The following is a 15,461-nucleotide window of genomic DNA, read 5'->3' on the forward strand; positions in this document are numbered from 1 at the left end:
AGCACAACATGAAAGGGAGCAGCTCGGCTGTATCAGCAGTAAAGCTGAAGCTGTTCCCTTTCATGTCAGTTGCATCAGTCTCTCCCTTATAATATTTTTTTCACCCTTTGGCAGCTCTCAGGTCCTTTTCTGCCTAGGTGAGCAGTGCACGGTCTTTGATGTGCACTGTTCCACCAAAGAAGTGCGGCCCGTTTTGCTGGTTACGTCACGTGTGACGTCACCACTTGCGGACGAACATGCATATATGCAATTTCCATTAGGCTACATTACCCACATGACCTGGGAGGGCAGGGAAAGCAAAAAGATTTTCAAAACTATCGTTTTCAATGATTATGAGGTGCATTTTAACCAAGTACAGCTCTAAATTATTATTTATAACTGTGCACACATGTATGCTTATATCATGGAGTGTTGACTGGTCCTTTAATGTTTAATGGCCCTTTAATGGCGAGAACCTTCCCTGGTGCCTAGTTATGCAGCGGATCACCATCATTAGTCTGTACTTGTCCTAGCTACAACTTGTGTTATGGAGCACTCACTTGTGCCGAATGTGTAGCATTTACATTTTTGTGCTCGGATTACAATTAATTGGTTCATCTTTTTGTACAACCAGGCATCCCACAGCTTACCCCCTTTACCACTATTAGAGAGGTACTATTTTTTTAAAGCCTTTGTGTTTATATAGAGTGATACACAAACAAGATCTGTTCTTCCTAAAAGAGTTTTTAATGTGTTGTGGAATACAAAAATAAATATAAAGGAGCTATTTTCCATATGCTTTAAACTCTACAGCTGTTACAACAAGTCATTTGAAACCAATTAAGGGGTAACATTTTTTTATAGTACACTCTCTCTTTCTAAATGTAGCCACCAATCAGCAATTTCTATCCAGGTGCTGAACCAAAAATGGGACAGCTCCTACTCTTACATTCCTTCTTTTTCAAATAAAGTTAGCAAGAGAACAAATAAAAAAATCATAATAGGAGTAAATTAGAAAGTTGCTTAAAATCGCTGCTCTATCTGAATCATGAATGAAAAAAATTGTGTTTAGTGCCCCTTTAAATGTTGCAATAACAAAGTTTCTTCTCTCTTAGATGGACAAAAGAACGGCGGGTAGTATTAGTCATGTCCAATGAACGTAAGAAATGGATATCCATCCGACCTTTCCCAACCAAGAAGCCAATTCCTGTGCATTTTGAGGTACTAATCATGTTCTCAGCCTCTAGATCAAATATTCTTACAGCTGGGAAGTAGCACTTTTTTCCCATTAAATTGGGCTTCTCTTTCATAAATGAATATTTCTATTTTTCACAGATGTGTAATCATATTGTAAGTGGAAAAAAATGTCAGTATATCGGAAACTGCTCGTTTGCTCACAGCCCAGAAGAAAAGACTATGTGGACCTATATGAAAGAAACTGGGAGTAAGGAAATAAAATGTTTTGTCTTTATTTGAGCTTTAAAATTATTTTAATTATTGTCATTTTTACTAAGAATGTTATAAATTCAAGGGGAAAAAAGAATGATGTTAAGGGTGTCACCAAACAGTTACACCGGGATTATTATTATATATTAATGATCATAATATAATTTATTATTTAATAGAGATGTGCATTGGTTGTACCGCCAGCGGTATTTGGCTTTTTCTGAGCTGGATTTCTTCCTGTACAAATGCGACACACAGATCTGTTCAAATACAGATCTTAGTGTGTTGCACGTTCACAAGAAAATATCGGACATTTTCAGCATTTGTGTATAAAGAATACAAAGAATACAGATCTCTAATATTTAATATAATTCATCTTTGGATGACTTGATCTTGATGAAGTGCACTTGCATATAAATAACTGTCGTCTGTTAACAGTTCAGGATTTGGAGCAACTTTATGAGAAATTACTGAAGGACGAGCGGGTAGAGAAAGGTGATGAGGCATCTGCACATGTGAACAAGCAAATTCACCTGCCCACTGACTATGCCGAGCCATCTGTAAGTATCTTTTTATTCTCTTGCTCTGTACTTGTCATTATCCTTATGTTATCACATAATTTGTCCTTGACGTGCAGTTTGTTATTAACCCTTTAACGACAAGGACGTGCCCTGTATGTTGTGTGTACTTATAGGACCATTGTAGTAAAAAATACAATGGTAGTCAAAAAATTACAACGTACAAAAATTACAAACGACCCTGCTCTGCTGTGTATTTAACCATCGCAAAGGGCTTCCCAGCAATGCAAATGGTAGCTGTAAACTTGTAATACCAGCGCACATTAGCGTGTGCTGGTATTACTCAGTGGAGCGCAAATATCGATTTTGCTAAAGCAATATTTAGCGCTCCACTATTAACCTAGCCCTTGATATTTTAAGCAGCATCCAAATTGTTTTGTCCCGATTAATAAAACATAAAAAAATGATTATTAACTGCTTAATCTCCAGGTTGATTTCCACTGCTGGCTCTGTGGTAAAAATTGCAACAGTGAGCGGCAATGGAAGGCGCACATCTCTTCAGACAAACATAAAGAAAAAGTATTCCATTGTGAAGATGATCAGAACATCTGGCAACATCGCTTCCCGACAGGGCATTTTGCTGTGTGTGAAAGGTAAGCTACCAAGATCTGAAATCGGTCTTTATGCTTTACAGACATATTGCTAAGAGCCGTTTATATGTGTGTAAAAGAGTAAAATGAATGTGCAATCTAAAACCATGTGCATAAATGATGGCAAATATAATCAGTGTGGTAGCGCAGCTTGTGAGGACGTGCAAATAAACGCCAAGTGGGAACGAGTTTGCAGAAGGGACAGGGGGTAGCATACAGTATATAAGCGAGGAAGGAAGGCCGACAGATGTACTTGAGTATACACAAGGAAGATCTAATTGTGACACATGCACACGTAACGGGTTAATACAAGGGACAAGGAAACGGCACTTGTGTTAACCACAGAAAATTCTTCTTAGGGGGAGTGTAATACTTTGCAATATGTTACTTAAGCTATCCAAAGCAAAAATGAATTGCATAATGTCATAAGTTCAATTAATAATACTTCAGGTAACAAATATTAAAAAAAGAGCTAATATTAGCTGAATATTGGTTTAAATATTAGCCAGGTGTTCAGTAAAATCAGATAAACAAAGAGAGTATCTCCCCTTTATACGTAGTGTGCCCAGCTAAATATAGATGCAAATAGTACTGCTATTAATGATCCTGATCAATGATGGCCGTTACAAACCCAATACAGTGGTATGGAGCAAAATCCCAAAGTCAAATATACAGGATCTGTAGTCGACAAAGCGATACAAAATGATTCTTACCCCCAATCCTGTGAACAGTCCGGTCCTAGGGAGAAGAACAGAGTCCGGTCGCACTTTTTACAAGGAACGCTGCTGGAGCAGCATTGCATCTCTCCTCGCCGTCTGTGTTGGTATTCGGAAACCTCCGACCATCCAATAGGCTCCCTCCTCAGACATCACTTACTAGGGGGTGTTGTCCACAAACTGCATCCGTATTGGGTGATAATACAGACAGTCAGGCCAGCTGCTAGGCTCAGGGAAAATTGCTGGGGGAATTCCTCTTCAGAGGCCATGCTGCACGCTAGGAAGGTCAGATCCGAAATGGTGCATATCAAAGAAGAAGCAGAGCACCGACTGGAGTAAAATTAGCAATCTGCTTTATATAAGTCAAATTCAGCAAAAAAAAACACGAAGTGGAAAGTTGTGGGTTGTAGTAAATGACTCCTATTGGACAAACAAAAATGGGCAAAATGTTAACCATTTCAATACTACTACATTTTCACATAGATTAAGTTTAAGACTTCTACTATGATTAACAATTATATATATATATACACACCTGCTATTATATGGCTACTGCACAAAATAATTAAAGCCATTCATAGCTATGAAATAAGGAATGCAAAATTGTAAGACTATATGTTCTTGAAAGGGCATGTTGCTACATATTCACCTGAATCATGTTAAAAAACCTTTACTATGACTAACATATTATATTAGTATATATACTTGCGGTTATATAGCAATTTTTTTTTTTGGTAGTGCTCTCTACCCTCTAGTGTAGGACTGACTATATGGAGTTGTTATTGATATGAAAATGTATAACAGTTATTCCCAGGGATACAGTTGTCAGGTACACAATAGATTATTATTATTTTCATTATACCTCATCTTATAATCATTTATTAGTATATGCCTAGTTATTGATCAGCTAGTTTTATAACCCTGTATTCCTTATTGGCCTAAATTTATCACACTGTGTAACATTGCTATATAACAGCAAGTATATATACTAATAGAATATGTTAGTCACAGTAGAGTTTTTTTAACATGATTTAGGTGAATATGTAGCAACATGCCCTTTCAAGAACATAGTCTTACAATTTTCATTCCTTATTTCATAGCTATGAATGGCTTGAATTATTTTGTGCAGTAGCCATATAATAGCAGGTCTATATATATATATATATATATATCAAATTGTTAATCATAGTAGAAGTCTTAAACTCAATCTATGTGAAAATGTAGTAGTATTGAAATGGTTAACATTTTGTCCATTTTTGATTGTCCAATAGGAGTCATTTACTTGTTTTAAAAGGCGGGGGGTGAGCCTCCATTGCCGACAGCTTTGATAACGGCGCAAGCCGAAACATGTCAGCTGGACTAGTTGACTCCTAATTGGACAACCCACAACTTTCCACTTTGTATTTTTTGCTGAATTTGACTTTTAAATCATTTTCTAAATAAAGCAGTTCAGTAAAATCATCCTGGTGGTGTGTCCACTGAATAGGGCCTCATTAAAGCAATTTTACAAGTGTTTAAAGTGAGAAAAAACATTGATTACCTTAATCTGGTGAAATCCTTTCATGATTTATCTTGTGGAAACTGCAGACTAAACACAACCTCATTAAAGTCATATTTTATTTATACATCAGACATTCACTGCATTACAAAATTAATGTTTTAAAGCATTTATAACTATAAATAATTATGCATTGTTGTGCAGACCCAGGACACACCCTTTGAACATCCTCTTGAATGTTTATCTTGTTTCCTTTGCCGTGGCCAGTTAGGAATAGATACAGCTAAGCTCCTACAGCAAAGCACTGTGCAGCATGTTGTGGTGTGGGTGTTTTGTGTTCCATAGAATGCACTTCAGCCTGTCTTGGGGGAGTAGGAACACTACGGGTTTCAATGTTAAAGGGTTCGAAATTGATTCCCATTTGAACCTAATTTAAATATATATTGTTATAATGACTGTTATAAATACAATCAAATACAACATTTATTTTTTTAAACAAAGCTTTTACATACCTTACCTTTAAAGATTAAATTATCATGAAATGAGTGATATTGACCGCCCATAAAATGAGGCATGGTTTATGTAAATCCAGCATCCGACCCCTATCCAGTGGCAAAGCGCCTTTAATTTTAATATTGAATTCATTCAACATCACATGCTCAGTACTGGTGTTCATACACAGCTGTTCACGGCTTATTCATCTGTAGCAGATTGATGAGCATCGCTTGAAGGGGCAGCTTCACACAGGCAAATGAGAGGAGGAGACGGAATATAAACCAGTGTTCTATTGCTTGTGCTCCAGGTTGCAAGTTTAGCAAAGGAAAGTGCTCTGGAGCAGAGTAAAATAACGTTGGCTGGGAGCTGTGCAAGACTTACAGCTTCTGTCCCAGTTCAGCCCTGCACTAAGGAGAGCTGCGTGCATGTTGCAACTTTTCCCTGCCTGTGATAAAGTGCATCTGTGCTTCGGCTGTTTAAAGGGACATTATACACTCATTTTTTCTTTGCATACATTTTTTGTAGATTATCTATTTATATAGCCCATAAAGGTTTTTTTTTTTTAAAGTATGGTTTTGCTTATTTTTAAATAACATTGCTCTGATTTTCAGATTCCTAACCAAGCCCCAAAGTTTTAGGAGAATACCATCAGCTACCTACTCCAGCTTGCTCCTGTTTGTGTAAAGGGTCTTTTCATATGCAAAAGAAGGGGGAGGGGGGAGTGTCTTACTTGCCACTTGCAGTGGGCTTTCCAGCTACCTTTTCAACAGAGCTAAACTGAGAGCTTCTAAGTAAGTTTTTAAACAGTTTTATACTGGATTTTTATATCAATATTTGTGTATCCTATTCTTTATAGTAGTGTCTATTACATGCAGTTATATGAAAATAAGTGTATACTGTCCCTTTAATACAGCGCTGAGTGTGAGACCTCTGTTTATTTAAGCTGTCATGCTCATCTCCCCCTCCCTCTTGCTGTGTTTCCTTAAAGGGACAGTATACACCAATTGCCATATACCTGCATGTAATAGACACTTCTATAAAGAATGTGCACATATACTGATCTTAAAATCCAGTATAAAACCGTTTTAAAACTTATTTAGAAGATCCCAGTTTAGCTCTGTTGAAAAGGTTAGCTGGAACACCCACTGAAAGTGGTTCTATAGCATAAAAAGCAGACCCTCCCCCTTCCTCTGCATATGAAATTTTTTTCACAAACAGGTGCAAGCTGGGGTAGGTATACATCAGTATTCTCCTAAAACGTTGGGGCTTGGTTAGGAGTCTGAAAACCAGCGCAATGTTATTTAAAAATAACCAAAACAATATTTCTTTTTAATGACACGGTGAGTCTATGGATCATCTAATTACTATTGGAAATATCACTCCTGGCCAGCAGGAGGAGGCAAAGAGCACCACAGCAAAGCTGTTAAATATCACCTCCCTTCCCTCCAACCCCAGTCATTCTCTTTGCCTACGTTAAGAGCAAGGAGGTGGTAAAGTTTAGGTGTCTGGGAGAAGATTCTTCAATCAAGATTTTATTTTTCTAGCAGTACAAGTTTGTTCTGCTTTTTTCTTGGGGTGTAGCCGTAGTCCATGTCAGTCTCTTCAGTAGAGCAGTGGTGGCTTTTAAGCAATTGGGAACTTGTGTTTTATAATCCTCACTGCACCTCCCAAAAATGTTTATTGCTGCCCTACCTTGAAAGCCTGAGGGAGATCACTCAGTCTTTAACTTTTTCCACAGGTCCATGTGAGGGAGAATGCCTCTCAAACCTAGTGGGCAGTTTTCGTGGAGGGTAAGTGCTAAGTTTATTTTTTTAGCAGGCATTACAGAAAAATATTGCCACTTTAAACAGTTAATCTGTGGGGACATTAGACTAATTTTTCCTATTGGAGGTTATAGTACAATGGGAGGCAGTTGGTGCAGGCACTGGGGACGAGGAGAACGGACTATGATGTTCTTTTTTATTATTACAGTTACGGTGGTTATACTTTCTGCAGCTTTACTTAGTAGTTAATGCTGGCCGGGAGGTTCTGGTGGTGACGCCCACGATGGGCGGGTCTGTTCTAGAAGCGGCAAATAATTTGCGTGCTTTTTCTTCCCTAGTCATTTCCGGAGTTTAGAGGTTTCCCTTCTAGTTGCGGTTACGTTTTTTCATCTAAGCGGTTACCGGATACAGTGCGGAGCAGTTCTGTTTGAGTCCGGATATTTCCAATTACTGAGGGGACAGTTCTTTTCTCCGGCGGTCTGCAGGACAGGTAGGCACCTCAGCAGAGCTGGCTGAGGTGTAGAGGCTGTCAGGGGAGTTATTTTTTTGTGACATAAATAAAAAGTTACAGTTTTAAAATTTAAAGGGACAGTACCGTTTTTTTGTGATACAATTTTAAAGACAAATAAAGTTTTTTTTTTTTTTTTTATTTGAATTAATTTTGGGTAAAGATGGACCAAGAGGCCCTGCAGAATGTTACTTGTGCTTTATGTTTTGATGCTAATGTGGAACCACCAATCCCTTTCGGTTCTTTATGTATTGAGAGAACATTGAATTACAGGGATAAACTGTTTGAATCTGAGCCAGCATTGTCTAAAGAGGATGCTGTTCAGGGGTCTCCTGCTAACGTTCAAGATATGCCGCAGCTTTCTCTTCAAATGTCCCAAATTTTATCGTCCACACATGCAGTGCCCTGCACTTCCTCACAAACTCAGGTTAGAGTTTAATTGCAAGATATCGCTAACTGATGCTTTGTCTGCTTTTCCCATGCTGCAGGGAAAGCGCAAGAGGAAATCTAAGGATTTAGGGAGTAAGATGTCTGACATAGTCATGGCTGTTCCGAATGTCCCTTGCCAGAAATCTGAGGAGGAAGATGCTTTGGTGGCATCTGAGGGGGAAATCTCAGACTCAGACAGTGTTACCCCTTCTTCTGATGCTGAAGTTGTATCCTTCAGGTTTAAGCTAGAACACCTCCGTTTGTTACTTAAGGAGGTTTTGGATACCTTGGACGACTCCGACGCTACGGTCGTGGTCAATCCTAAGAAGTCTAGCAAGCTAAACAAGTATTTTGATGTACCTACCATGGTGGAGGTTTTCCATGTGCCGGATAGGGCTACAGAGATTATTGCTAAGGAATGGGAGAGACCTGGTATCCTTTTTTCTTCATCTCCTATTTTTAAAAAGATGTTTCCTATTGCTGACTCTATCAAGGAGTCTTGGCAGACGGTCCCCAAGGTGGAAGGGGCAATTTCCACTTTGGCTAAGAGAACCACTATTCCCATAGAGGATGGTTGTTCTTTTAAGGATCCTCTGGATAAGAAGTTGGAGGGATTGCTCAAGAAAACGTATGTTCACCAGGAGTTACAATGGCAACCTGCGGTGTGTATTGCTACGGTCACTAGTGCGGCAGCATACTGGTTTGATGCGTTGTCTGATTCTATTCAGACAGACACCCCCCCCTTGAAGATATGCAGGATAGGATCAAGGCCCTTAAGTTGGCCAATTTTTTTTTATTACGGATGCTTCCCTACAGGTTATCAAGCTGGGAGCAAAAATTTCTGGGTTCGCCGTACAGGCCCGCAGAGCCTTATGGTTGAAATCCTGGTCTGCGGATGTGTCGTCTAAATCTAAACTTTTGGCGATTCCCTACAAGGGTAAGACCTTGTTTGGACCGGGCTTGGCTGAGATTATTTCTGACATTACAGGAGGAAAGGGTAATTTCCTCCCTCAGGATAAGAGGAATAAACAGAAGGGACGTCAGAGTAATTGTCGTTCCTTTCGAAACTTCAAGGGTAAGCCTTCCTCTCCCTCTACAAAGCAGGAACAGTCCAAGCCTTCCTGGAGGTTCAACCAGTCATGGAACAAGGGAAAGCAATCTAAGAAGCCCGCTACTGACTCAAAGTCAGAATGAAGGGTTTGCCCCCGATCCGGGACCGGATCTTGTGGGGAGCAGACTTTCCTTCTTTGTTCAGGCTTGGGTTCGGGATGTTCAGGATCCCTGGGCAGTGGTATCGTGTCCCAGGGATACATAGAGTTCAAGACCTTTTCTCCTGGGGGCAGGTTTCTGCTCTCAAGATTATCTGTAGACCAGATAAAGAGAGAGGCGTTCTTACGCTGTGTTCGAGACCTTTCCGACCTAGTTCCTGTTTCAATGCAGGATCAGGGTCTGGGATTTTACTCCAATCTGTTCGTGGTTTCCAAAAAAGAGGGACCTTTCAGACCAATTCTAGATCTCAAAAGTTTGAGCAAGTTTCTCAGAATACCGTCCTTCAAGATGGAAATTATTCGTTCCATTCTTTCCTTGGTTCAAGAGGGTCAATTCATGACAACAGTAGATTTAAAGGATGCAAACCTGCATGTTCCCATCCACAGGGATCATCAAGTTTCTGAGGTTCGCTTTTCTAGACAAACACTTCCAGTTTGTGACTCTTCCTTTCGGCCTTGCTACAGCGCCTAGAATTTTTTCAAAAGTCTTGAGATCTCTGTTGGTGGTGCTCCGGTTGCGGGGCATTGAAGTGGTGCCTTATCTGGATGACATTCTGGTTCAGGCGCCATCCTTTCATCAATCGAACTCCCACACGGAGATGTTGTTATCCTTCCTGCGCTCTCACGGATGAAAGGTAAATTTGGGAAAGTTTTCTAATTCCAGCAACAAGGGTAGTGTTCTTTGGAACCATAAAAGATTCCCTATCGATAAAAATATTTCTGACAGAGGTCAGAAAATCAAAGATCTTAGATTCTTGTCGGGCACTTCAGTCCTCTCCTCGGCCGTCAGTGGCTCAATGTGTGGAGGTAATCGGTCTAATGGTGGCTGCCATGGACATCATTCCTTTTGCCCGTTTCCACCTCAGGCCTCTGCAGTTATGCATGCTCAGACAGTGGAACGGGGATTATGCAGATCTGATTACATCTGGATCAGGAGACAAGAGATTCTCTTCTTTGGTGGTTGTCTCAGGAACATCTCTCCCAGAGAACCTGCTTCCGCAGACCCACCTGGGTGATTGTGACAACGGATGCCAGCCTGTTGGGGTCGGGAGCAGTAGGAGCTCTCTAAAGGATCAGGGGACATGGACTCGGGAGGAGTCTGTTCTCCCCATAAACATCCTAGAGCTGAGGGCAATCTTCAATGCTCTTCTGGCCTGGCCTCAGCTTCTGCCCGGTTTATCAGGTTCTAGTCGCACAACATAGCTTCAGTGGCTTACATCAATCATCAGGGAGGAACTCGGAGGTCCTTGGCCATGATAGAAGTAGCCAAGATTATTCAGTGGGCGGAGACCTACAACTGCTCTCTATCTGAGATCCACATTCCAGGAGTGGACAATTGGGAAGCAGATTTTCTGAGCATACAAACCTTTCACCCGGGGGAGTGGGAACTCCATCCAGAAGTGTTTTCCAGCTTGATTCTCAAATGGGGACAGCAGGAACTGGATCTCATGGCATCTCATGCCAATCTCCCGAGATACGGGTCGAGGTCGAGGGATCCTCAGGCGTTACTGATAGATGCTCTGGCTGTCCCTTGGAATTTCAGTCTAGCATACCTATTTCCTCCATTCGCTCTCCTTCCTTGGGTCATTGCTCGACTCAAACAGAAGAGGGCGTTGCAGGATCTGGTATGCAGACCTGGTGACTTCCATTGCGGAATGACCTTTTACTTCAAAGGCCGTTCCTTCACCCAAATCTAGTTTCTCTGAAGCTGACTGTTTGGAGATTGAACGCTTAATTTTATCTAAGCGTGGCTTTTCTGAGTCGGTCATTGAGACCATGATTCAGGCTTGTAAGCTTGTGACTAGAAAGATCTACCATAAGATATGGCGGGAATATTTGCATTGGTGTGAATCCAGAGGCTACTCTTGGAGTAGAGTTCGGATTCCTAGAATTTTGTCCTTTCTCCAGGACGGTCTGGAGAAGGGTTTATCTGCGAGTACTTTGAAGGGTCAAATATCTGCCATGTTTATTTTGTTGCATAAACGTCTGGCGGATGTACCAGACGTGCAATCTTTCTGTCAGGCCTTGGTCAGAATCAGGCCTGTGTTCAAACCTGTTACTCCTCCCTGGAGTCTTAACCCTGTTCCTCAAGTTCTTCAACAGGCTCCGTTTGAGCCTATGCATTCCTTAGATATTAAGTTATTATCTTGGAATGTTTTGTTTCTTGTTGCAATTTCTTCTGCCCGCAGAGTTTCAGAACTCACGGTGTTGCAGTGTGAACGACCTTATCTTAGTTTCTCCAGCATAGGTGTGTCCGGTCCACGGCGTCATCCTTACTTGTGGGATATTCTCTTCCCCAACAGGAAATGGCAAAGAGCCCAGCAAAGCTGGTCACATGATCCCTCCTAGGCTCCGCCTACCCCAGTCATTCTCTTTGCCGTTGTACAGGCAACATCTCCACGGAGATGGCTTAGAGTTTTTTAGTGTTTAACTGTAGTTTTTTATTATTCAATCAAGAGTTTGTTATTTTAAAATAGTGCTGGTATGTACTATTTACTCTGAAACAGAAAAGAGATGAAGATTTCTGTTTGTATGAGGAAAATGATTTTAGCAACCGTTACTAAAATCCATGGCTGTTCCACACAGGACTGTTGAGAGGAATTAACTTCAGTTGGGGGAACAGTGAGCAGTCTTTTGCTGCTTGAGGTATGACACATTCTAACAAGACGATGTAATGCTGGAAGCTGTCATTTTCCCTATGGGATCCGGTAAGCCATTTTTATTCAGACATTAAATAAGGGCTTCACAAGGGCTTATTAAGACTGTAGACATTTTCTGGGCTAAATCGATTCATATATTACACATATTTAGCCTTGAGGAATCATTTAATCTGGGTATTTTTGTTAAATAATATCGGCAGGCACTGTTTTAGACACCTTATTCTCTAGGGGCTTTCCCTAATCATAGGCAGAGCCTCATTTTCGCGCCGGTATTGCGCACTTGTTTTTGAGAAGCATGACATGCAGTCGCATGTGTGAGGAGCTCTGATACATAGAAAAGACTTTCTGAAGGCGTCATTTGGTATCGTATTCCCCTTTGGGCTTGGTTGGGTCTCAGCAAAGCAGATACCAGGGACTGTAAAGGGGTTAAAGTTAAAAACGGCTCCGGTTCCGTTATTTTAAGGGTTAAAGCTTCCAAATTTGGTGTGCAATACTTTTAAGGCTTTAAGACACTGTGGTGAAATTTTGGTGAATTTTGAACAATTCCTTCATACTTTTTCGCAATTGCAGTAATAAAGTGTGTTCAGTTTAAAATTTAAAGTGACAGTAACGGTTTTATTTTAAAACGTTTTTTGTACTTTGTTATCAAGTTTATGCCTGTTTAACATGTCTGAACTACCAGATAGACAGTGTTCTGAATGTGGGGAAGCCAAGGTTCCTTCTCATTTAAATAAATGTGATTTATGTGACACTGAAAATGATGCCCAAGATGATTCCTCAAGTGAGGGGAGTAAGCATGGTACTGCATCATTCCCTCCTTCGTCTACACGAGTCTTGCCCACTCAGGAGGCCCCTAGTACATCTAGCGCGCCAATACTCCTTACTATGCAACAATTAACGGCTGTAATGGATAATTCTATCAAAAACATTTTAGCCAAAATGCCCACTTATCAGCGTAAGCGCGACTGCTCTGTTTTAGATACTGAAGAGCATGAGGACGCTGATGATAATGGTTCTGAAATGCCCCTACACCAGTCTGAGGGGGCCAGGGAGGTTTTGTCTGAGGGAGAAATTTCAGATTCAGGGAAAATTTCTCAACAAGCTGAACCCGATGTGATTACATTTAAATTTAAGTTGGAACATCTCCGCGCTCTGCTTAAGGAGGTATTATCCACTCTGGATGATTGTGAGAATTTGATCATCCCAGAGAAACTATGTAAAATGGACAAGTTCCTAGAGGTCCCGGGGCTCCCAGAAGCTTTTCCTATACCCAAGCGGGTGGCGGACATTGTAAATAAAGAATGGGAAAGGCCCGGTATACCTTTCGTCCCTCCCCCCATATTTAAAAAATTGTTTCCTATGGTCGACCCTAGAAAGGACTTATGGCAGACTGTCCCCAAGGTCGAGGGAGCGGTTTCTACTTTAAACAAACGCACCACTATACCCATAGAAGATAGTTGTGCTTTCAAAGATCCTATGGATAAAAAATTAGAAGGTTTGCTTAAAAAGATGTTTGTTCAGCAAGGTTACCTTCTACAACCAATTTCATGCATTGTCCCTGTCACTACAGCCGCGTGTTTCTGGTTCGATGAGCTAGTAAAGGCGATCGATAGTGATTCTCCTCCTTATGAGGAGATTATGGACAGAATCCGTGCTCTCAAATTGGCTAATTCTTTCACCCTAGACGCCACTTTGCAATTGGCTAGGTTAGCGGCGAAGAATTCTGGGTTTGCTATTGTGGCGCGTAGAGCGCTTTGGTTGAAATCTTGGTCAGCGGATGCGTCTTCCAAGAACAAACTCCTTAACATTCCTTTCAAGGGGAAAACGCTGTTTGGCCCTGACTTGAAAGAGATTATCTCTGATATCACTGGGGGTAAGGGCCACGCCCTTCCTCAGGATAGGTCTTTCAAGGCCAAAAATAAACCTAATTTTCGTCCCTTTCGTAGAAACGGACCAGCCCCAAGTGCTACGTCCTCTAAGCAAGAGGGTAATACTTCTCAAGCCAAGCCAGCCTGGAGACCAATGCAAGGCTGGAACAAGGGAAAGCAGGCCAAGAAACCTGCCACTGCTACCAAGACAGCATGAAATGTTGGCCCCCGATCCGGGACCGGATCTGGTGGGGGGCAGACTCTCTCTCTTCGCTCAGGCTTGGGCAAGAGATGTTCTGGATCCTTGGGCACTAGAAATAGTCTCCCAAGGTTATCTTCTGGAATTCAAGGGGCTTCCCCCAAGGGGGAGGTTCCACAGGTCTCAATTGTCTTCAGACCACATAAAGAGACAGGCATTCTTACATTGTGTAGAAGACCTGTTAAAAATGGGAGTGATTCATCCTGTTCCATTAGGAGAACAAGGGATGGGGTTCTACTCCAATCTGTTCATAGTTCCCAAAAAAGAGGGAACGTTCAGACCAATCTTAGATCTCAAGATCTTAAACAAGTTTCTCAAGGTTCCATCGTTCAAAATGGAAACCATTCGAACAATTCTTCCTTCCATCCAGGAAGGTCAATTCATGACCACGGTGGATTTAAAGGATGCGTATCTACATATTCCTATCCACAAGGAACATCATCGGTTCCTAAGGTTCGCATTCCTGGACAAGCATTACCAGTTTGTGGCGCTTCCTTTCGGATTAGCCACTGCTCCAAGGATTTTCACAAAGGTACTAGGGTCCCTTCTAGCGGTGCTAAGACCAAGGGGCATTGCAGTAGTACCTTACTTGGACGACATTCTGATTCAAACGTCGTCCCTTCCTCAAGCAAAGGCTCACACGGACATAGTCCTGGCCTTTCTCAGATCTCACGGATGGAAAGTGAACGTGGAAAAGAGTTCTCTATCTCCGTCGACAAGGGTTCCCTTCTTGGGAACAATAATAGACTCCTTAGAAATGAGGATTTTTCTGACAGAGGCCAGAAAAACAAAACTTCTAAACTCTTGTCAAACACTTCATTCCGTTCCTCTTCCTTCCATAGCGCAGTGCATGGAAGTAATAGGTTTGATGGTAGCGGCAATGGACATAGTTCCTTTTGCGCGCATTCATCTAAGACCATTACAACTGTGCATGCTCAGTCAGTGGAATGGGGACTATACAGACTTGTCTCCGAAGATACAAGTAAATCAGAGGACCAGAGACTCACTCCGTTGGTGGCTGTCCCTGGACAACCTGTCACAAGGGATGACCTTCCGCAGACCAGAGTGGGTCATTGTCACGACCGACGCCAGTCTGATGGGCTGGGGCGCGGTCTGGGGATCCCTGAAAGCTCAGGGTCTTTGGTCTCGGGAAGAATCTCTTCTACCGATAAATATTCTGGAACTGAGAGCGATATTCAATGCTCTCAAGGCTTGGCCTCAGCTAGCAAAGGCCAAGTTCATACGGTTTCAATCAGACAACATGACGACTGTTGCGTACATCAACCATCAGGGGGGAACAAGGAGTTCCCTGGCGATGGAAGAAGTGACCAAAATCATTCAATGGGCGGAGACTCACTCCTGCCACCTGTCTGCAATCCACATCCCAGGAGTGGAAAATTGGGA

At 41.7% G+C, this 15,461-nt stretch overlaps 1 protein-coding gene across 2 annotated transcripts in view; it reads left to right on the top strand.

Moving 5' to 3' along the window:
- ZC3H7A (zinc finger CCCH-type containing 7A) overlaps nucleotides 1-15,461 on the top strand; it is a 137,800-nt gene that overhangs the window by 116,641 nt on the left and 5,698 nt on the right. For both annotated transcript variants that reach the window (XM_053694453.1, XM_053694454.1), the window contains 4 exons: nucleotides 1,095-1,200; nucleotides 1,315-1,423; nucleotides 1,864-1,985; nucleotides 2,433-2,596. In XM_053694453.1, coding sequence (XP_053550428.1) covers nucleotides 1,095-1,200; nucleotides 1,315-1,423; nucleotides 1,864-1,985; nucleotides 2,433-2,596 — 501 coding nt within the window. The remainder of the gene's footprint in view (nucleotides 1-1,094; nucleotides 1,201-1,314; nucleotides 1,424-1,863; nucleotides 1,986-2,432; nucleotides 2,597-15,461) is intronic.

The sequence above is a fragment of the Bombina bombina genome, chromosome 11 (genome assembly GCF_027579735.1).
Source record: "Bombina bombina isolate aBomBom1 chromosome 11, aBomBom1.pri, whole genome shotgun sequence".
NCBI classification, from domain to species: domain Eukaryota; kingdom Metazoa; phylum Chordata; class Amphibia; order Anura; family Bombinatoridae; genus Bombina; species Bombina bombina.